The sequence below is a fragment of the Accipiter gentilis genome, chromosome 8 (genome assembly GCF_929443795.1).
Source record: "Accipiter gentilis chromosome 8, bAccGen1.1, whole genome shotgun sequence".
Classification (NCBI taxonomy): Eukaryota; Metazoa; Chordata; class Aves; order Accipitriformes; family Accipitridae; genus Astur; species Astur gentilis.
In genome coordinates, this window is record NC_064887.1 from 31,351,570 (window position 1) to 31,374,240 (window position 22,671).

Here is a 22,671-nt window from a genome sequence, read left to right on the forward strand (position 1 = left end):
GGCTTTAAGAAGATACCTGTTGTGATTATATTGATGCCCTCCTTTTGCCATGTTATTATGGGTTGAGGTGTACCCGTTGCTTCACATGGTAGTAGAATGGGATTGTTCACAACGACATCCAGCACTCCTGGCTGAGTTTTGATAACTGGTGGTTCTGTGGAAAATACAGAAGATACTAAAATTGCATAACCTGAGAGTCTGAGAAGGCTATCTTAGCAACGGCTGCATTCTGCCAACCTTACAGAGAGCTCAGTGGAAGTGCTTTTAAATATAACAACATGCTCAGCATGAGTATAGGTACAGAACACAGCCTTACTTCATGCAATTTGCCATCACAGATACATTTTAACTTACCAAAAAGCAAAGAAACAAAAATCTTACAAAAATAAATTACAGCAGCATGGACTGGGGGGCTCTATCCAAAGTACCAGAGTTGTAACTTTGTATGAGTAGTGACTTTGTAAATAATCAACGCACCCACAAGACAATTCAGCTAAGCAAGACACTACTTGTGATGGTCCACTCTGGCCTCACCATTGCTCTGCAGCATATGTATGTATTTAAAGGGCAACCTTTACTGACAGAATGCACTTCCACTTCAGCTTCCCATCCTACCCTGAACATGAAGAGTGGCATGTCTGTGAGCTGAGCCAGCTGCGTTCCAGGCCACACAGGTGTACCGTCCCGCATGTGCTAGCTGAGCAGCAGGTATTTCAACAGCACCTGCAGCAGAGAGAGAGTGCATTAGAACATACAGCAGTGTCCTGTATTCACAGTAAAACTATCTTACAGCATCCATCTAAAGAGGCCTATATTTTTATTCTAAGGAATTGGAGAGGGGTTTGAGGGGGGAGGGATTATTTGCTTCTAGACGTGTACAATCACACCCTTTCACTGATTTTCGGTGGCTGAGCTCCAGTCATGCACAGTACCTGAAGAGAGAATTCTGTAGCCATCTCCTCTGGGAAGCAACTTTATGCCATTTTTGGTCCAATGAATTGAGGGGACAGGAACCCCTGATGCGGTGCAGGAAATTACTACCGGAGACAGCTTTGTTACCAAAAGGTCTGTGGCTTCATCTGCTATAGATGGAGGCACTAAAAATGAAGATCAGTGTAAAGATTACTTTCCCATTTTCATTTTTATGAATTCTTGGAAATAACTTATCTTTCTTGGGAATACCAGAGACTTATGGATATCAGTATCATAAAAGAATGATATAAAAATATCATCTCAACATTAGAATGCCCCAAAGAAATTCTGGGTGCCATACACATGTAATAGCAATATCCCCTCTACCTTGAACAGTGAGCTCAACTGCTCTTTGATCTTCTCCTGCATCATTTGACACAGAGCACTCATAGACAGCAGTGTCATCCACAGTGGGAGAAATGATTACTAAGGAACCTGAAGATAGAAGTCTGAACAAAGAAAAGAGAAGAAAGTAAAAGCCATTGAAATACTTCTTTTCTTCTCAGGTAATCAGACCACTGAATTCGCTGGCTATACAAGATTACATTTAAGCATGGCTAGATTTTTAAAGTGCCAAAATCATCCTTGAAAACTTTAAACCCATGGTGAAAAGAAAACACCTCTCACCTGTATGTATTCTGGTTCTGGTCAACACTAAGCAGATGCCCATTCTTCTTCCAGCTAATTGCTGGTCTGGGAATTCCAGTGGTTTCACAAGGCAAAGTGGTCTGCACATTTACAGTAACTGTAATATTCGTATGTCCAGGAGCAATAGTTGGAGGAACTAAGGACAAACAAAGCCTAATTATTCAGAATAATTATATACATATGCCCCCACACCCCTCTGATACCTATATGTAGAGAGCTGAACTGCCTGAAGACATTTACTTGATTTTTATAAAGAGTAACTTGACAGTAGTAACGTGTAGCATGGGATGTGTCAAGTCTTTCTAGTTCCAGTGCACCAGGAATAAATATTTTCTTGTCATGAACGTTTGGGTTGTGTTCCTAAGGCCATCAATTTCTCCAGCCACCCACCCCACCCCCCTTTGTTTGGTTGGTTGGTTGGTTGTTTTTTTTAACCAGAGCAGCTCAAAAGGGGCTAAACTTAAAATTGGATCCAGCAGAACAAGAAAAATGATGTAACTGGACTTCAGACTTGTAAAAACACATATATTTATCTAAAACCAAAACTCCTACCAAGAACCTGCAGATCAATTCGTTTGCGTTCAGTGCCAGCTGTATTGGTTGCCATGCACACGTATCTTCCTGTATCAGTAACATGTGCTGAGTGGATGTGTAGAGATCCATCCTCTAACATGGAATATCTGAAACAAAGCCATATATTTTTTTCTACTATCCAACCATAGGCTATCCTGGTAGTACAGAAGGAAAAGATGACTCAGGGTCCACAACAAATATCCTGAACACATGGTGTCTTAATTTGGGCACATAGAATTTTCTCATTTATTGCACTTATTCTGACTTCACTCTGTCCCAGCACATCCATTTTCCAGAGAAATTATGAAATCTAGCTGACATAGTGATTCCACATAAATGATGCCAGATTTGCAGAAGATATCCAAAAGCCCTTATTTATGGTTTCTCTCTTAACCTTAAAAAACTCTAATTAATGCTTGTACATTTTCTTTTTTCTTTGAAATATAACTGAATTCTTTAGCATTTGCTCAGTTCTAGAAAACGCCAAACTACTTCCCCTTAAAACAATCAGAAGAGAGAAACCATTCACTGTAATAAAAGTTGATACTAGAACACATACAGAAAGTTTTATATATTAGAAACTACAGAGTACACTCAAGTAGCTTTTGGTCTGCATGAAATTGCTTGGCTTCATCCCAAAACTCCATATATATAAAAAAAATAAAGTTCTTTCACATTTACTGTTCAAAATTTTTAATATCAGAAGAATTATGACTACATTTGGTTGACAAAGGAGTTTTCTGTACTTTATAATAAAAGCATGAAACCCTTAGTACTGCTACTTTTCTGTAGAACAACTTCTTCCTATTAGTGTTTCTATCACCTTATTTTCCACATTTGGGTCTACAAGATGATAGTACAAATATTAGTTCTGACCTATGAAAACAAAACTAATTTACAAATCAGAGGTCTAATTAAGCTTTCTGTAATTAATAATACATTCTTAAAAAACAATGAAGACTATTTATGCTGACTACTGGACAATACCTTGTATTGTTTCCAGTAAAAATAGCCCCATCCTTCCTCCATGTAATTCTCGGGGTTGGTACTCCTTTTGCAACACACTCCAGAACAGCAGAAGCATTTAGATGCACAACAGCAGTCTGAGGACTGCTTTGGATTGTAGGAGACACTGTAAAGGGGAAATTGCTGATGATATAGAGAAAAAAAAACTTCATGCTGCAATGATTGAAACTAAGCACATGAAAACAGATGCAGTAACAGGTATGGGGATCACTGCAGAGACAGAAACAAGTTTCTTACTATTTTGTGTAGTGCATGATAATTGCCATGATGCAGTAGGGAATGAAGAAGAAATTTTGTCTGAAATGCATTGTAAATATCACCTTTGCAAGTTACTGCAAAGGTTATCATATAGCTAAAACAGGAAGAGATTTCAGCATATTTAATTCAGCGAAATAAGGCCGTGGTGATATCCTTGCTTCCTAATTACAAATTAAGGAGAAAAAAGAATTTTAATTGGACCAGTAAGGACAGTTGCTGGGGTGACACTGTGTAATGCAGGTACACATGACTGGGCTGTGAACAGAACAGAAATAGGAAAAAAGTTTCTTATCATCACCCAGGTGTGAGAATAGAATAGTTTCTCATCAGACTAGAGGTGAGAAAATAAATAAGTTTAAAATTAAATTCAGGCCTAAGGTAGTACAGGACAAGTATGGAGATGCATAGGGCCCTTCAAGCCCTACCTTCCTACTATCTCATGCTTACAGGTGCAGAGAAGCAGCCACAGTTTTCAAGTAACTTGCAAAACTGGTGGCCAAGCTAGCTATGAAACCTAGTCCCCCAAGGTGCCAGTCAAATGCTTTTAAGAATTTATCTGAATTCGTCCAAGACCATTTCTCAGTCCTGGATCCAGGTGTTCATTCTGGACGTATTGTGACTCCGTATCAGGATGATGGCTAGATGCACAGCACCTTCCATTAGCAGGAAGCACAGAGAGATGGAGAGCGAGCTGTGGCGAGTCCCCAACAGGTCCTTTAGTGTGGGGGACAACTGTTGACTCGGATGGTGGTACACATGAGGTAATACACATGGTCCCAATAGTTTAGACACAGCCTAAGTGGCCAACACTTGGCTAGAAAGAGACTACTAATGCTTCTTTCTTGCCATTGGAACTCCTGCAGAAATACCATCCAAAGATCAAAATGCACAAGACTGGATCCATGATTTTACCATGTACTGTCAGCACGAACTCCCTGGTCATTTTTCCTGCGATATTACTTGCCACACATGTATAGCTTGCTGTATCGCTGAGGTCAGCATTATTGATCTGCAGGTATCGCCCATTGGATAGGATTCGAACTCGAGGAGTTCCCTAAGGGGAAAGAGAGAGAGAGTTTGACAATTTTAACTTTACCATTGTTCTCTTTATGAAGATAGAGCATTCTTTCATTGCAGAGTAATAAAAGCCATGAAAGAAGGCCAAAGACAAACCAGGGACTGAATTCATTGCTGGCTTAACTTTGTTCACTTCCATGAAGATAATAGGGTAAACAATGTTTTAAAAAATTATCATTGTTTAATGGTTCCCTCTTGAAACCCCTACTGGGACTTGTGCCTGAAAAAGGCAACTTTTTTAGGTTACATAGCCAAAGAGCTTTTAAATTTTTATAGAAAGGGGCAGCTAATAGCACACAATGGACATTATTTATTTTTTTGAAAAATCTGTGCACACTACAGGCAGAAGAAATACAAGTTTCTCTACACTGTTCTTCAAACATCACAGTCTTGATCAGGTGGGAGCCAGCATAAACTTAGCCTACTAAGTTTACTAGCCAGCATTTCTGAATATGAGGATACCACTCTTCTCAGCTCTACAGTGACTCTACAGCACCTGCTAGGTAGCCATTTGAAGTCAAAGCTTTTCTACCACAACCAGTCTGCATCATATCTGCATGAATGACTGACAGTAATATCAACTACAAGTTTTCAAAAACCTGACTGGATTAAAAAAACAGTAGAAAAAGAACAGAAACTCAAACTTTTCCAGTATGTGCTACCCACACTTCAGATAAAATTGAAAGCTGACAATCTTTCCCACCTACTCTTTTGGTTAGAAGAGCAACTACAACAGATAGGTGAAACTCCTCCGGTTCGGCACTTCTCTGCACTAGTACCCTACTATGCTGGTCTCATACTAGGCACCAACTCAGCAAGTCTACCAGTGCAGAATGAACAGCAGTGCTGGAGCCTCACAGGTGAAATGATTCACCATCAGAGTAAATTATAGACAGTCAGATTTGGGGTAATAACTGGTATTTCCTGTTGAAACGGGGAGCCAAAGGAACCTTAGTAGGTATAGTAGATATATGGTTGTAGATAGGAACTGTTTAATAATTATCTAGCTTATAGTGAAGTTAAAGAAATTTCAGTAGAGGTAGACATGGCCCAAGGGGATGAGCAGTAATGCTTAACGTTTGCATTGTTGAGGCTGGCTGGGGCAGGAGATAGTCCCTGAGAAGAAGCAGCAGTCCACCCCAAGAACCAGCCAAGACCGGCCTTGTGACTTTTTGGAACTAATTTTAATATGAAGCAGGGATAGATCATGCCTATGTATAGGCATATCGTGAAACTCTATGTATATGTAACACTTGACTGTATAAATTTGAAGCGAACTGCCGAGTCAGGTGCGCACAACTTTGGTGGGACTACCCCCCACCGTGCTGCCCAGCGCCGAATGAACATACCTACTTTACAATCTCACTGATTGTGGAGTCTGTTTCTGCATGTCACTGTTGAGTACATAGCCTATGCTATGGCTTCTAGACACAGAAGCATACAGATGACAAAAGACAAGCAATGAAGCTATCATGTAATCCTTATGCTCTACTCAAGGTACGTCAGAAAACCCATCTTTGAAAAAATACAAATTCAGCAATTCTTCTGGTGTTTAAATAAAGCCAGATTAGGTCAAGACACTCCTACCTAATTTTCTTAACACTCAATGTGTATTTCCAGATCAATGAAGGAAGGTACAAGGACTCCAAAGCTGCTAGAGGCTAGATCTTTGTATAGTTCTGTGAGAGACTGAATTGTTACCTTAAGCTGTTTGTCTCAAAGTTTGTTAGGTGTGAGAGACTGGACTGTCATCTCAAGCCATTCATCTCAAGGATTGTTTGACCTGAGAGACTGAACTGTGAACTATTTATCTCAAGCCATTTGCCTCTGGGACAGCCTGTTTAAGCAGGACACTCCTCTGCCCATAAGGATGATTACCAGGCCATTGAGGCATCCGGGGAGGAAACAGGCTGCCCGACGAAGCATGCAGGAATGTGGAGACTACCATTCTCATAGAAACTGTAGTCTTTGAGATATGATAGTGGTTTCTAGTGTAGACAAGCCATGGTGTGCACCCACCACTGAAGAATTGAAGACTGAGGACCAACCGGATGCCGCTGGATCCATGGTGGTGACTATCCTTGCAACTCTATCCCAACTGCTTGCTTGATTTCTGCCTTTTCTTCCATTCTATCCTATCCCTACTATTTTCTACTTTTGATACTTTTGATAATAAAAGCTCTTTTGGGTATATGGCATTTGACCTTGTTTGTGTCTTAATCTCGCTCTTGGGATCATATTGAAACCTTCCCTGACATTGGATTGGGACAAGTTCTGCTACCAGAAATCATGGTACTGCACAATTACATCATTAAGGATACAGAGGTCTAGAGTAGACCTCAAAATCTGCACGGTGGAAGACAACAAAACTAGGAGGAATGACACCCTCCACCACACGGGTGTTTCACAAAAAACAGTGATGATTTAAATTGAAATAACATTGCAATCTGAGAACCTGACTTTCTCCAATCCTCTCTTGTCACCATGAAACCTCTATTTTTCCAAGATAAGGAAGATGATATGCCACAGAGCACTTCTCTTTCCACACCCAAGGAAAGCTCTTTCTCACCTGCTTAGTATTAGTAGGCTGTTACACTTTGAGTTTGAGAAAGCAACCAGGCATTCAGGAGGACACTAATGTTTTCCTGATATCTGGAGGATATATTTATATAAGCTAAGCTGAAGAATGAAAAGGATGGTAGGGACCAGAATAAACTCAAGTCTGCTACTTAAAATACATGTGACAAATTACAAGTGCCGTGTCTGAACTAAATTTATAGGTTAAATTTAGTGCTGGAGGAGAGCTAACTCCAGAGATTGAAATTCCCTACTCTAATATAAATCAAAAGGTAGGGGATTGACCATACCACACAACCAAGATGCCTCAGCCCTTACATACTGACATGAATTCATGAGGCAAGAAGAAAACTAACATTGCAAAAGTTAATTCACAGGTTATCACCTGAGTACCTATGTCTATCATAGTGTTCCTCTATTGCTTTGTTTTCTGGTGAATTTTGTAACCCTAGCTTCTTTTCACGTTTTATTTTCGTTGAGTACTGCTTTTAAAACACAAGCTTTCCAAGGAAGACTGAGGCAAAAAGTATTCACATACTCTGACTTCCAATCCCTGTTCAACCTTGCTTTCATAAAAATAATCACGACCCTATTAAAAAATTAATCATTCAGAAGAAAGGTGTTTCTGTTAAACTTGTTTCTTGCTAGTTCTTGTGCTATATTCAAGGTAGCATTCCCTAGCAGCACATAGTAAAACATAATTACCCACCATACTCCTATTCCTTCCACTAATATTTCATTCTTCTAAATTTACAACAGAGTAGGAGTCTGAGGAATAGCATGTCAGAAGGAAAGCAAATAACCAGAACTTCGGGTGAATAAAGATCAATTGAGGGAAAATTATTAATTAAGTTCAAATTAATAACTGAACTTAAATTGTTCAGTTGGAAAGCACCTGGTTCCTCAGTGATCCCAAGAAAGAAGATGGGAAGCAAAAAATTATTTCTGTATAAACCATCCTCATCTTGCTAATTGTCTCTCAACCAGCAAAGACTTGATGCGTTAACATGACACTACATGGAATTCTGAGTGAAAAAGATGCATTTGATACAAAACTGTGGTGATTAGCAACCCATTCTCTTTTCTTTGTTTCCAACGTAAATAATTTAAATCCTTTCTAAATACTACTAAAATATGAGGATGCATAATATACCCAAAGGAAACATATAGTGTAGTCTTTTCTCAGCTACCTTTCCTGGGAAGCCATTCAGGAGTATACCGAAGGCTTCTAGCATTGTTCAGAGGATCCAGGAGGAGCAAGGGATCCCCCTAAAGGAAAAAAGAACAAGTAACAGCGGGATGGCCACTTCACATGCTTGCTAGCTTCAGGTACTCATTTAGGACTAACTGTATTTGTTCTGGGGCTACTCAGCTTCTCTTGAATTCAAGGCACCATAACTTGGACTGCACTGAAGGGGCAAGTGAGCAGAATAAGAAACCTCAAGCACTGTGTGTAAAAAATAAAGGGAGCAAAAGACTAGTTCAAATAACATAGCCACTATACCTCTAGAAGTTCTCCATTTTTAAGCCATGAGATTGTCGGAGGTGGCACAGCATCTGACTTGCATTCCAGTATAACTTGTCTGTTCTGCAGCACGGTGAGGTCCTGTGGACCACTGGTACCAGCAATGTTAGGAGGAACTGTTACAAAAATTAAGAAAAAAAAAATAAACACCACACATATGAGCTAGCATTAAAATTACTAATGGGAAATTTCTAATTTCTCTCTTAAGTTTAAAATAAATGCAAAGCTACAGTATCATTAATTATTCTACTTTTCAATACCTGTGTTAAATATATGACTTTTGTTTAACTGGTGAACCTGTTTCCTAATTCACACACTGGAAACTACTGTGACAGAAATTAAAGTCCCTTCTCACTGAGAGTACCAGCATTTAAGCCAGATAGAGCAGAGATCACCGAAGTTCCATAAACTGTTTATCAATAAACATGGGAACTAAAATCTTCAAGAAGAAATCCAAGGCATATTGTAGAACTGCAGAAGTCCCATTTATACTTCCTTTACTATCATTACATTTTATGTACTCATTTCTAAGTACATTTCTTATCTATTATCATCTTAGTTTTTCAGTAGAAAAAGGTATCAGTATACTTCACATTCTTTCTCAGTAAGCACAATAAACTTAATCCAACTGAATACTGGTATCTATAAACTTCCTAGGTATTCAAACTATAAGACTTGGAATTATAATAGAAATCAGTTGCATCAGGTGGAAGTTTTCCTTTTAATTGTGTATCATGTTCAGAATTGTTACCTTTATTCTGAAATGTTAATTCTGATCATATGGTGTAATATCACTTTCTCAATACACGTAATATTTCTTCTTCAGTAATATATAACTTGTTAAACGAGATACTGATATGTACCTTAGCAGTTTATTCTTTGAAGGAATAATTTCTTTTCCTAAATTAAACTTACCATGCACTCTTACTAAATATTCCTTATCATCATCTCCTGCTGGGCTAGATGCCAAACACGTGTATCTTCCAGTGTCCTCCACCTAGAAACACACAAACAACTTCAGCAGAAACCATAGAATATGGGAACAATTCAGAAAAACTGTGAAATATAAACATGGACAACAACATGTAACAGGCAACACTTGAACACAAACACAATAAATAAGGAATGTCTGAAATAAATTCATTAATTTCTTGAAAACTTCTTTATTTAACCATGGTAGAATTGTACACAGATTGCTTCAGAGTTGCAGGACCCCATAAAATCTCTCTGGATAATGTGTCTTCAGCAAGAACCCTTCTTTTTGTGATGCTTTTTGCAGCAGGTGATCAATAAAGATAGAACTGGCTATAGGTATTGTGTACTAAGGAAATCTTTTTGTGCACACATACTTGTTAATACTTTTATGCTTTCTTCTTCCTACAAACTCTTCATTGTAAAGACAAGGAGCATTTGCTTTATAAACAAAACGAGCAGCAATCAGTCCCAAGCCCTGTCCTACTTCTGTTTGGTGAACTTCAGTCTGGCTGTCCACAGCTGAGTACAGCCTTAGTTTAGGCTGAGTACAGCAGGTTTTTTAAGGTTATTTTTCCCTGGACTCCTTTATTGTCTGAATTAATCTGAAAGTCTTTCTATTGTCTTTATTTTTTCTTAACTTGCACACAGATGACTGCAAATGCAGTTTTCTCTGTAATCTACAACTTACACATGTGAGAAGCAAATGGATATTAGGAAAATCCAAGCTAATGGAAAGAAGAAGTGAAAAAAGGCTGAGGAGGAACTATAAAACACAAAAGAAGAAAAGCAAGAGATAGTAACAAGAGTCAAATAGGTAGGAAATGAACAAGAACAGATTACAAGACACAGACTAAAACCAGAAATAACCCCAGAAGAAGACAAGTCCCTAGCATTGATTGTTCTGCTTTGTAACGAGAAGTACCAATAAATAAAAAAACTACAGAACTCTGAAATAAACTTGGAGTAATAATGCTCAGAAGAGGCAGAAGTGCTTGGGCACTCTCAACCTATAATACTACTGCTTGTTCTGGATGGGAAACTCCAAGGCAAGGTTTGAAAAATATATTCTCTAACCACAAAGGCAGGTGGATGATTTTACAGAGGCTTTTTAGGACATCTCTTAAGATGGTCCTAATAGCAGGCAGTTCTGTGCACTCCTCTAGGGTTTGCAAAACTGAGCCTATTTGAAACAAACACTCTACCTGAGCACTGGTTATTCGAAGGACTTCTCTTAGGACATGAACATTATCATTCTGCAGAAGCGGGCGTCCATCCTTCATCCATGAGATTTTGGGGACTGGTATACCAGAGGAGATGCAGAGAAGTTCAAGAGGGTTGTTAACAATGACAGAGAGCTCTGCTGGCTCATCTGAACCATTGATGTGAGGTGGCTCTGTGGAAGGAAAAACATTCAAATTCTTTATTGGCTCAAAAAGTCTATAAAACGTGATACACAGCCTTGTGGTTAGAGTTCACAGAATTAGTCTACATTAGTATTATTTCTGACTGTGTCATGAACTCACTGAGTATCTCACGTAATTTCCATCTGCCTCTTAATTTGCATATTTTATGAGTTGGAATTATGAATTTGAAAATGTTTTCATATTCCCACGTGAAATACATTATAAGACATCAGTGAATATATTTATTAGCCCTTTAGCTGTTGTACCTTCAGCTATGCCATCTGCTGTGCTATCATCCTGTTAAGCTGAACTTCTACTAACAGAAGTTATTAATTTAAACCAAATTACTTTGTAAATTAGTTTACTATTAATTATAGCATATTTCAGTACTCGGGAAACATTAAAAAATATATACTATATTACACATCCACACATCTTTAGGCACATTCCATTTCCTTATTTCTCTTATTTATCCCAGTAAATGTTTCTTGAAAATACTCCTTATCCCTCAATATTTTTTTAATTGTTGTCCTGAGTAGATACTAATTTACAGCTCATATTTTGTTCATCTGAGGGGTTAACACTTACCCAGCACTTTTAGGGAAAAGTGCTTGCTGATATCTCCAGCTTCATTGGATGCTACACAAGTGTATTTGCCTGTGTCACCAATCTCTGCTTTTACAAAATGAAGGGCCATTCCTTGGTTACTTGACATCAGGTGAGCTCCAAGGCTTAAAGGATGTCCATTTTTAAACCAAGACATAGTGGGGGCAGGATTGCCACCAGTAAGACACTTCATCGAAGCTGAACTGCCTTTTACTACGGTCACATCCTCTGTTCCTCCTGCATTATCCAAGCTTGGTGGTACTGCCAAGAAACAAAGATCTGATTCATACAGAGTACAACCCAAGTGTTAATTCTGAACTTAAGAAAGTTGGAATGCAGCTACCCTTTTGCATTTCCCCACTTACATTCATGTTTAGCACATGCATTAAAATTAACTTAGAAATTATAGATTATTATTCTTTCTAAAAAACTTGTGACACATTATGGGTGCCAATTCAAGTAAGGACTCTTCTAGGGTTAAAACATTTTCCATTTAAAAAAAAAACCACATTGAAAAGTTAATCTTTCCCTCATGATTACCTATGTAAGATATACTTGTGCTTGTCTGCAACTTTGTGTTGGTGAGAAAGAAAACTGAATATTAGGTTTAAGAAATTAAGAAATAAGAATCTTTACATAAAGCATTTCAGAGAAACTCACCAAAAACTTGAAGGTTGTAATGTTTGTTGTCAACTCCAGCCCTGTTAGATGCCACACAAGTGTACACACCAGTATCAGATATCTGCACTCGGGCAAGTCTAAAGAGAAAATCATTTTAAGCAAGCTGTAAATGGAATACATTATCTTTATTATGGCATGGTTTGGATCAAATTTTATTCTTGCTTCCAAAAATACTAGCAGAATTACGCTGATACAGCAAAAGAGAACAGAAAACTCAGCTAGTTAAAATAGATGAAAACCAACCTGAGAATTTGCCCAGCTGACAGCAACCTGATTTGGGAGGAGACAGACAGAGGAAGGCCATTCTTCAGCCAGTTTATCTGTGGTGGTGGGGTTCCAGTAGCAGTACATTCAACATTTAAGGAGGTGTCCAAAAGGGCAGTGAGGTCTTCTGGTTCATCTTTATTATTGGCTATTGTTGGAGGAACTACATTTTGTAAATGTTGAAAAGGAAGATATTAAAACTGGCTCTTAAAACCATTCCACATGTGTTACCTTGCAGGAAATCCTGCACCTAATGCCCCACAGGCAATTCAATAAGAAGATCCCCATTTTTTTAAAGAGTAAATCCTCTAACAATATTATTGAGCACTAATAAATTATCATTTTACATATTTAAAATCAGATGCACTTTAGAATGATAGTGGAATTATGTCTTTGATTTGTCAGGCTGTGGCAAACAAGAGGGAGCTCAGAGCCTGAAGCTCATGGGTAGAGAATGACAATGCAGGAATGACAATGCAGGTGGTCAGGCCTTACAGAGGATGGGCTGAACCACTTAACGGCCAGATGGGACTTAGCAGTTCACTGCCACTCAAACTTACCTATTGAAATAAATCTTAAATAAAGTGAAAGCTAGAATCATGCAGGAGGAAAGTTAGTTTGTTAACTTCTAGATGTATATGCTGACTTAATTTTTAAATATAGAAAATTTCAAAATGCTTGGTTAAGTATTCTGGCTGATTATTGTAAAAGAACTGCTTTTTGTGTTTGGTGGTTTTACATGTTAGTTTGAAAGGCTTTGTCTTGGGGGCAAGAAGGGACTCACTACGTAAAGAAGGCCCAGCCACATGCAGCTCCAAGCTCTAGCTGACTTAAGATTCCATCACACACCATGACAGTTGCATAGATAAGACCATCTAAGTTGGTTATTGCTTGAACCTCAATGAATACAAATTGAGCAAAAAGGTCTCCACTGTTGTGTGGTGCCATTCTATCCCCAAAAGATATGATGTGGTCATTCAGTATTGTTATTTATTTTGTCAAAGGTCATCTCCTGCTAGTCTGCTCATGCTCATAATTCCAATTGATTCTGAGTCTCTGTATAACTGGGACAGACACACTACTGTGAAACACTGCTTTATGCAGAGCTCTTCTCTCTTTCACACTAGTCATTATACTTAATGGACACATTTTTCACAAATTAAAATGTCTACTCTCTGCACTGCTAAAGAAGAATTATGCTCACTATCTTCTGTATGTCAAATTGTGCAAGAGAAGAATTTAATCCAAAACTATAATTTTTCTTTTAAACACTAGGGACCTTTAACTATTAGTTCCCTACCACACTACTTTTGTTTTAGCTAATGTGCTTCGATTGGAATTATTGAAGATAAACTAATAGAACAAAAAAGATAGCAGTATCCTAGTAAATCAGCCCCAAGTGTATCTTTCTCTGCAAGAAAAAAAATAAAAATCACCACAAGCAGAATTCCTCTATTATGAAATACACCAAAGGAATTAATTTCTGTTTATCCCAAAACACATTCACCAGTGATTTCAATTGTTTTGTCATTGACAGAACATCCTGTGTAATATACTGTGATATCTACAGTACATGAAATTGGAAACACATGCATGTAGTATTACACTGAAGACAGGCATTCATTTCTTGGCCCTCTCTTGGGAGCACTTACAAAGATAGGATTATAGACCAGATTTCAGTTTCACATCTGTGAAAACTCACCATATACATTCAAGTTGAAAATTCGGTCTTCCTCTCCTGCAGGATTAGTAGCCACACAAGTGTATTTTCCTGTATCAGAACTGAGAGCTCTAAAAACGTTTAATGTGCTGCCATCTGGAGTTACCCTACAAGGAAGTTTGTAAAATGCAGTGAGTTTGTTTACGTATTCCTATGACCTGGCAAATAAACCGACAGTTTTGAACATTTAAATAAGCTACCTGTATCTATCCTCTTGGGAATTTGGTGAGAGAACCATTGGTTTTCTTGCAAAGTATTATTATTAGAGATAGGCTAGGGAGTTTTTCCTAGAGATGTCCTGTATTTAAACTTGTATTAGTATTCAATTCTAAGCAGGCTTTTGAAGAACCCATGATGAAAAGCATCAAGAGTAAAATGTTTCCATGTCTCAGATCCTTCTCCTCCAAAGGAACTTAATGGAACTTACTGACATTAATAAACTTTAATGAACCTGATGAACTTTAATGGAATTTATTAGCTGAGAAAGGAATAGATATCATATACTTATCTCTGTATAAAAAAAAATAAATAAAAATCAAAGTCATAACAAAGTATACTAGATTTATAGAAGCTAAAGAGAGAGATGATGTTCTTAACCTGGCTAAGCTAAGACTCAGGCTCTCTTTACACTTGCCCCGTAGGGCCCTCTTTTATGCTCCCTCTTCAGAGCTCTCTGAGGTTTAAAATTATAGAAGATGACAATGCAGTGTCTGCTGATTTTTGCTTGCCTTATTCTTTGTAAATCATCACTGGCAACTGTTTTTCCATCTTTAAGCCATTGTATAACAGGCACGGGCACTCCATTGACATTGCAGACAAGCTGGATGCTTTCTCCCAGGAGGACACTGACCTCACTAGGTATTTCAGAGCCAACAATATCAGGAGGAACTGGAAATATATGATGGAGGGAAGAGAAGATTCATCAGCAAGAAACATAATCTAAACTGTAAAACTTACACTGCAGTAGCTCATAAGTACTAGCATTTATTGCAGTACCTTCATTCAAATCTAGTTTAGAAAGTACATGATTATGTTGTTGTTAGAGGAGGTTCTGCGAAAATAAATTCAAAGCTACTTTAATAATTCCTTAAAACAGCTAATTTACAAAATTATAAAAAACATGTACCTTTGCCATTATATTTAATATCTACAGTTATCTGCTTAAACAATGCTAACATACAATATTATGACAAAATCCCATTTCATTAAACATCACAATGCACTGTAACAATTAAATGCCTGTTTAACTCTTGAGCAAGTACTTAGTGCACAGTCATATGCTCTATTGCATCAAGACTATCATATTCCTGTTAAGACCCGCACACTTACTCCATCCTAACCAGCAGCCATTTTTAGCCTGTTCTTCCAAAGAACAAGGATGACAGTCATGCTATCCATCAAGACTGTCAGTCCCACTAGTAAGTTTTGAGCATTTCAAGCTATTTCAGTCACATTTGATCAAACAAGCAGCTTGATATTCAATTTCTAAACTTGGGGAAAAACTGGCAGACAGGCAGGGACACATACAAAAAACCAGCATCCCCAAGGAACGATTGCCATGACAAAGAGTTACTAGATGGCCAGCTATCACAAATGGGTGTGCCTGCACACTCAGCTCACAGCTGATGCTCCCTCTTCTTCCTCAACCAGCAACTGCTGGTGTGGGAAAGGACGATGTCCGGAGATGCTATACAATAGGTGTCTTACTGGACAGGGGAAGGAACAAGCGCAATTAATGGGGATGAGTCATTAGGAACAGAGGAAAACAAAGATAGTTACAGTGGAAGGCAGTAGGCAATTCCGTAACAAATAAGGGTTTCTCATTTGAGCGGGGGGGGGGGGGGGGGGGGGGGGGGGAATCATAAGGAAATTCTGCCAGTATTTCTTTGCTATGTCCTCCTATTTGCTATTGCAAAAAAGGCAAGTGGTATCACTGCTTCTGAAACCATTTATGTGTGGTGCTCCACACTCAATCAACCAGTGTAGCTTCAGTGTTCAGCAGGAGGAAGGATGTGATCAGCAACAAACACACACAGCCTTCCCGATTGCTTTCAAGTTATGTCATCGCAGTGTCTCTAGTACAGAGACAGTGTCATACTCAACCAGTTATTAACCAGTTCTGCTCACTGCACTCTCATGCCTTACCTTGGATAGAAAGCACGTAACTTTTCTGAGCTTTTCCCTCTGTATTTGAAGCAATACATGTGTAGGTCCCACTGTCTAGAAGCTGAGAGCGAGCGATCTGAAGCTTGCTTCCACCAGATAAAATATGAACTTCAAGAGAATCAGAGTTTTCTGAAAATATGTAAACAGGTAGTCATTCCAAACCAGGCCAAAGAGAGCAAACACATTTTGAGAATTTTTTTCATCAAAATTTCAAAACAAAACAAAGATTCAGATCAGTTAACGCAAGAGTCTGCCTAGAGACAGATGAAGAAGAAACAAAAAATAGGCAGCAAATAGCACAGTGGTGCCCCAGAGGGGGGAAAAAGAGCAGAAAGAGCGTGAGAGAATGTTACCTATTGGTTTTCCATCCTTAAGCCACACTAATGTTGGTGGAGGAATTCCAGTAGCATCGCACGCAAAGGTAACAGGATTACTGATAGTTTCATTGACCAACTCTTGTTCAGGGCCTTCTATATTTGGTGGCACTTTAAATTGAATGGAAGCAATAAGAATGGTTTGGTTATGAAATATTTTTGTAAACTGATTTTGAATTGTCTACTCTACAATGTCTATGGTATTATAATAACTACTGCAGATAATGCAGAGTATGCTCACCATAAATATTAAGATGGAAATTTTTATCATCTCGCCCTGCTATATTTATGGCTTTGCATACATATTGGCCCGTGTCAGAAACCTAAAATAAAAATAAATTAAAAAAAACTTATTACGGAGTCTTATTTTAATGTTACAATTTAGAGATAATTAACAGCCTTTGCCTCTACCAGCTCAAGGTCCTTTTCACAGAATGAAAGGCCTCCAGCAAATACATCTCCTATGCACAGCTAGTAGAAAACACCAATAAAGGGCAAAACAATTCTTAACAGTAGCAGAGTAGCGGCAGATGCAGCATTCCAAAAGCCTGGCCTACCTCTGCACCCTTGATTTGTAACGTTTGCCCATCTGCTAAAATCTCCACATTTGCAGACTCTGAAATTAGGTGCCTGTTCTTGTACCAGGTGATGACTGGTGGTGGAATAGCATTGGATTCACACTCTAACATCACCGGGGTGCCCACTCTCACGTTCAGCACTGTCAGTGAGGTTCCACTATGGTTTTTGATGCTTGGGGGCACTGTAGAAGAAGCTCAGAGTTATTTTTGCCTTTTTTTGGTGAGAGGGCAGAAAACAACCTAATAAAAATAAATATAAATTACTGCATTTTCAAAGCAATAGGTATTATTTCAGAAAATAGTAAAAAACAAACCAAGGACAGTTAGGAAACTCTTCTTCTGACTTTCCCCAGCTTGGTTTCTGGCAACACAGGTATATTCACCATCATCTAGTAGTTTGGCTCGGGGAATCTGCAGAGTCCGAGCACCTGAAGTAAAGAGAGAAGGTTTGAGATTTATTCGTGGTTATTGTGTCAATCTCAAATGCTATTTTAAAATTCCAGGTCCAACAGTCTGAGCACAGGCACTAAATTAACCTCAGATTCAAAAAAGCCCTGCACTGCCATTGCTTTTTAAGATTCTTAAATACTTACCAAAAAAAAAAAAAAAAAAAAAAAAAAAAAAAAAAAAAAAAAAAAAAATCCAGACAAGAGAAGTAAAATTTTAGGGTAAATTTCATTAGTACTGTTAATTACAAGTTTGGGCCACATATACTCCTTTTAGACCTGTTTGTTTAGTAGCTGCTAATGGCTGTCTCCCAACATAACTATGCCCTTTCCCCTTACCTCTGTCACTATCCCATTCTTTACTCCCCAATCTTACCTGCCTCCACTCGTGAAGCTACTTACTGCCTGTGTCTACATTACTAATCTGCACAGATGCCTCTACTGCCATTAAGCAATTTCCATGCCTGTGCCTTAGCTTATGCTGTAACACAGCCCCCAGTCAGATGATACCAGCAAGACAGGCCTGAGCAACACACAAATGATCTTCACTTGATACCCTGGGCTGAAGATAAGCAGCAGGAGCAGAAATGACACAGACACTCATGGACCTTATTTAGTGAGGAGCTTCAGATGGTTAAGGAGACCTCAGAATACAAGGATTTCTTCCTGAGAGTTCAGCAGGGTTAATCCAGTTTCCCACTGAAGTCAATGGGAAGCTTTTCACTTTTTGTCATCTAACCCAGCAGAATTTATCTTACCCTCTGTCACAATTTCTGATCATTTCTTTGAAAGGTGAGTCAAAGTGACTCAATTTTGATCAATACCTATATCAGAGCACCTCTGTTATGTGACTTGCCCTCTAGTCTTTTCCACACAGTTTATTTCAGTGCTTTCAGTCTGAGCCAGTTTTCTTTAAAAAAGTGAACCCACCCAACAGCCAAGAAATTATTAAACACAGTAGGCCAAGTGTCTTGTCTACTCACTGGAGCAATACTAAGAACATAGTGGCTCCATAAATAGTGGCCATGGTCCTTATCAAGACAAAACAGACAGAAGTTGAGTCCAAAGGCTGTAGAAATAGCTGAGATTCCTCACCAGGCACAATGAAAGTGTTGGTATTCGAACTGATAGGTTTTCCATTCTTGAGCCAGCTGAGATCAGGAGGTGGAAAGCCAGTGACCTCACAAGTCAGAGAGATGAAATTATTCACCACCACAGTCAAATTCTCAGGATTAGTACCAAGAACAATTGGAGGAACTGCAGAGAGAGATACATTAACAGTATCTATCACAGCATCAGCAAACAATATTCTACAAGATCCTGATTTACTAAAATAAAGCTGAATTGCTGAGTTTTGCCAAAGGGTCAAGTTGCAAGAATCTTTCACATCCTATGAATGGATCCGCTGCTTTTTGGATGCATCTGGAAATATGACTGAAGCCCATCTAATGATCATTCCTGTTCCTATAAATCACGAAAATTTCAATGCTTTCATTTGCAATCCTTCTGTGTTTGAGGTTGGGAAGGCTAATCAACCTATAAGAGGTCCTGCAGTTCCTGGCTAATGCACTATCAATTTTAAAATGCTGTACTCGTAGGACATTTGCTATGTAAGGCAGGACTGATTACATTTACCTTGTCAGGATATGTAGTATGACTAGTATCATTTCTTCCTGATATTGTATTGCTCCTATTCTTTCTGAAATAGTCCATTTTCTCATTACAGAGAACAAAAAATGATTCCTTCTGTTACAGTTCAGAGTTCTTTTGTTAACCAGACAAACCTGTTGTTTAATAGTAAACTAAGCAGTTTAAAATTCTGGCATGCAAGCATTGCTCTAAGGGGTGCATTTTTAAGCTTACAATTCCCAGTATTTTTAAATACAAGAATATTTTGACATTTGACCTTTCTAAAAGAACTATTTAAAATGAAATAGCTGTAAATCTCTTCCTCTTAATAAACCCCAAGTTTTAGTTTCCATGTTTTTGCAGTGTGGATATATAAAACACTTAAGAGGAAAGCAAAAGCATGTTCTTGGCTCTATTGGGTAGAAAAATCATTCCAAAGAACACATGGAATCTTCTTCTTCAAAGACAGAAATGTTAAAGTATTTTGGACCATATCCACCAAAAATACTCCAGCTGCTGTCACTTGAATGACACAAAACAGTCATTAAGCCAAGTTTATTGCTCCTCTGTGGGACTGCAGAAACAAGAGGAGTCAATGTAAATAGGTGAATTCAGTCCATATTTTTCAGCTTGGAATAACTGAAGGTTATTTCCCTGATAATGAGCATAAAATGGTTCACTGACTAAATGGGAGAATTCTGATCTGATGACATTTTATAGTCATTTATATTTATCTACTTTTACAGTTACTTTCCCCCAGATGTGATTATTGGCAGTGCAAGAGTGGGCAATTTAATACACAGGGACAAATCTGAGCTGTCTTTTAATGAACTTTGCTTAAACTATGTAAATGGTAGATTTCAAATTCTGCAGCCCCCACTGCATGCACAAAGCACTCACAAACGCACCACAGGTCATCTGCATATGCAAATGTCTTTGTATGTGCATAGAGATGCAGTAGTGGGCTCAGTTTTAGTATTCAGCATGAAAATTACCTATTTATTATGTAAGGGTTGAGATTTATATATAACCTATGTATTAGGTTAGGCACTGAGACTTTAAAACTGGATGCTTATATTCAATGGTTTAGAAGGTTTTATTCTAGTTTTATTACTCACCTTTGAGACAAGAAGTGAATTTTTCAACTTATTAAAAAGCATCATCTTTAATATTTTATTTAAATTTATGAAAGCAGTTCCATTAGAAACATACAAAAATGCTGGAAAATAACCTTTTTTTGACACTGACAAAGCAAAGATCATGCTGCTTAATGATAACGCATTTTCATCAGGGCTTCACCCTGCATGGTCCTTTCCTGAACAGCTATAGTCTAATTTTTCAAATGAAACTACATTCATAGAGAATAACAGAACTAAATTGGTAATACTGTTGAGCTAGAATTCAAACTTCATTCAAATATTTCCTTTAAAATAATAGTATTAGACAATAGTTATTATAAACAAATATTTTAAAGACAGGAAGTTTTAATTATAACACAAATGTCAAGAAAAGCAAAATATTTTGATCTAAAAACATAACTCAGACATCAAGAAATCTGGATAGACACCACTGAAAGAAAATAACTTCTCAGAGAATGACTCCAAGGCAAATTCTTCCCATGACAATGTTATTTTGGGCTAATTGTATTACGAGTAGAAAAAAAGCACTATAAAAATTTGTTTCATTTAGTATGTAAATTTTCTGCATGTGTGAATGAGGAAAAAAATTATTTCTTCTGTATGTAATAACCTGAATCATCAGATTCCTGGGATGCTGGTACTATATTTAAGTGAGAGAGAGAGAGGACAGCACTTGGTTTACTAGCCAGTATGTAATACATAAGATTAGCTAGCTAACAAGGATGTGAAAAAGGAAACTGATCATATGTAGAAGACTGTGATATAAGTCTCCAAATCATACTGTGAAAGCAGATAAAAATGTAGCTGCCAGTATTCCTTGGTATGTTTTAAAATATAATGGTGGAGATGGATTTGTGGGAATAATGCTTATTTGATCTTCAATTCAGAATGGAAAGCTGAAAGTGGCGGAATGAAGAGTGGGTAAAAGGGGAAGTTAGAGTTTACTCTGAAATGTTAATTAGAGATACCGTGATTTTCTGAATCTATCAGGAGAGGTAAGGGAAGGTGATGGAGAGATTGTTTTTTTTAAATAATGGAAAATGTCTTAATTTCTTGATCATATTTGTTTTAGACTTGTGACGCTGAAGGCCAAAATTTATTTTAACCCTATTCTAACTCCACAACAAAACAAAAAATAGAGAACAGAAAGGAATCTTAAAGGGTAAATTTTTAAAAAGTAAGCTTTCACAATGCTGTAACTTTGTTTAACGCTTTCTAATCATTAAATTTCTTGGAAAATGCATTTTATGAACATATTGAAACAGATTATAATCCAACCTGTTTGTAATTCATGATTTCAGGGCTTAGCAACCCCTACACAGTGTACACACAGAGCCACTACACAAGGCTCCCTCAATAATAATTTCCACCTACGTGGAATACATATAAGGGAGCTAAAGCCATGTGGTATCAAAAGCCATGTGTTGCCAAGGTACTTTAAACTTACATTTGATTTCTGGTATGTCAGAATCTCCATTACACCCAGTAAGATGACTTACATGCATAAAGCTAAGTATGTGCCTAAGCACTCTGCTAAAATTAACATACTCAAGCTAAACTAACGTTTGAAAGAATACAATCAGAAAATTACGGATTATTGTACTTACCATGAACATTTAGGTTAAAATACTTCTTGGCGCTTCCAGCTATGTTTTCCACAATGCAGACGTACCTGCCAGTATCTGTTATTCGGGAATTCAAAATCTAAGGGCAGGAGGGGGGGAGGAAAAAAAAAAGATGGTTGTTGAGCTAATATATAAGACAACGTACAGTCAAAGAACCAAGTGGAGACAATTAAGCTCGGCTTTCTTTTATTTTAATAGTCTTTTTTTGTTTTAATAGCTTCATCCAATTTAATTCATTGATAGGAAGGGGGAGTTCTTCAGAATGCACTATTTTCTTAAAAAAAAAAAGAAAAATGTAGTACATTTTGCAATAATTAAACTCTACTAAGGAAACTTGGACAAAACTGACAGCAACAGGTTGCCCTCCACAAGTCAACATTATTTTAAACCAAGGATTTCACTGATGGAG

General features: G+C 37.8%; 1 protein-coding gene across 1 annotated transcript in view; it reads right to left on the bottom strand.

Moving 5' to 3' along the window:
* The window catches only part of HMCN1 (hemicentin 1), a 203,760-nt gene that overhangs the window by 33,627 nt on the left and 147,462 nt on the right, over positions 1 to 22,671 (bottom strand). The window contains exons 57-79 of the mRNA XM_049809134.1: positions 22,245 to 22,341; positions 18,965 to 19,126; positions 17,738 to 17,851; positions 17,403 to 17,605; positions 17,087 to 17,168; positions 16,825 to 16,956; positions 16,451 to 16,600; positions 15,034 to 15,193; positions 14,288 to 14,412; positions 12,565 to 12,748; positions 12,301 to 12,398; positions 11,623 to 11,901; positions 10,834 to 11,024; positions 9,572 to 9,653; positions 8,636 to 8,772; positions 4,390 to 4,531; positions 3,181 to 3,325; positions 2,173 to 2,300; positions 1,600 to 1,756; positions 1,300 to 1,421; positions 933 to 1,097; positions 616 to 723; positions 17 to 154 (exon numbers count right to left, since the gene is read on the bottom strand). Coding sequence (XP_049665091.1) covers positions 17 to 154; positions 616 to 723; positions 933 to 1,097; positions 1,300 to 1,421; positions 1,600 to 1,756; positions 2,173 to 2,300; positions 3,181 to 3,325; positions 4,390 to 4,531; positions 8,636 to 8,772; positions 9,572 to 9,653; positions 10,834 to 11,024; positions 11,623 to 11,901; positions 12,301 to 12,398; positions 12,565 to 12,748; positions 14,288 to 14,412; positions 15,034 to 15,193; positions 16,451 to 16,600; positions 16,825 to 16,956; positions 17,087 to 17,168; positions 17,403 to 17,605; positions 17,738 to 17,851; positions 18,965 to 19,126; positions 22,245 to 22,341 — 3,301 coding nt within the window. The remainder of the gene's footprint in view (positions 1 to 16; positions 155 to 615; positions 724 to 932; positions 1,098 to 1,299; positions 1,422 to 1,599; positions 1,757 to 2,172; positions 2,301 to 3,180; positions 3,326 to 4,389; positions 4,532 to 8,635; positions 8,773 to 9,571; positions 9,654 to 10,833; positions 11,025 to 11,622; positions 11,902 to 12,300; positions 12,399 to 12,564; positions 12,749 to 14,287; positions 14,413 to 15,033; positions 15,194 to 16,450; positions 16,601 to 16,824; positions 16,957 to 17,086; positions 17,169 to 17,402; positions 17,606 to 17,737; positions 17,852 to 18,964; positions 19,127 to 22,244; positions 22,342 to 22,671) is intronic.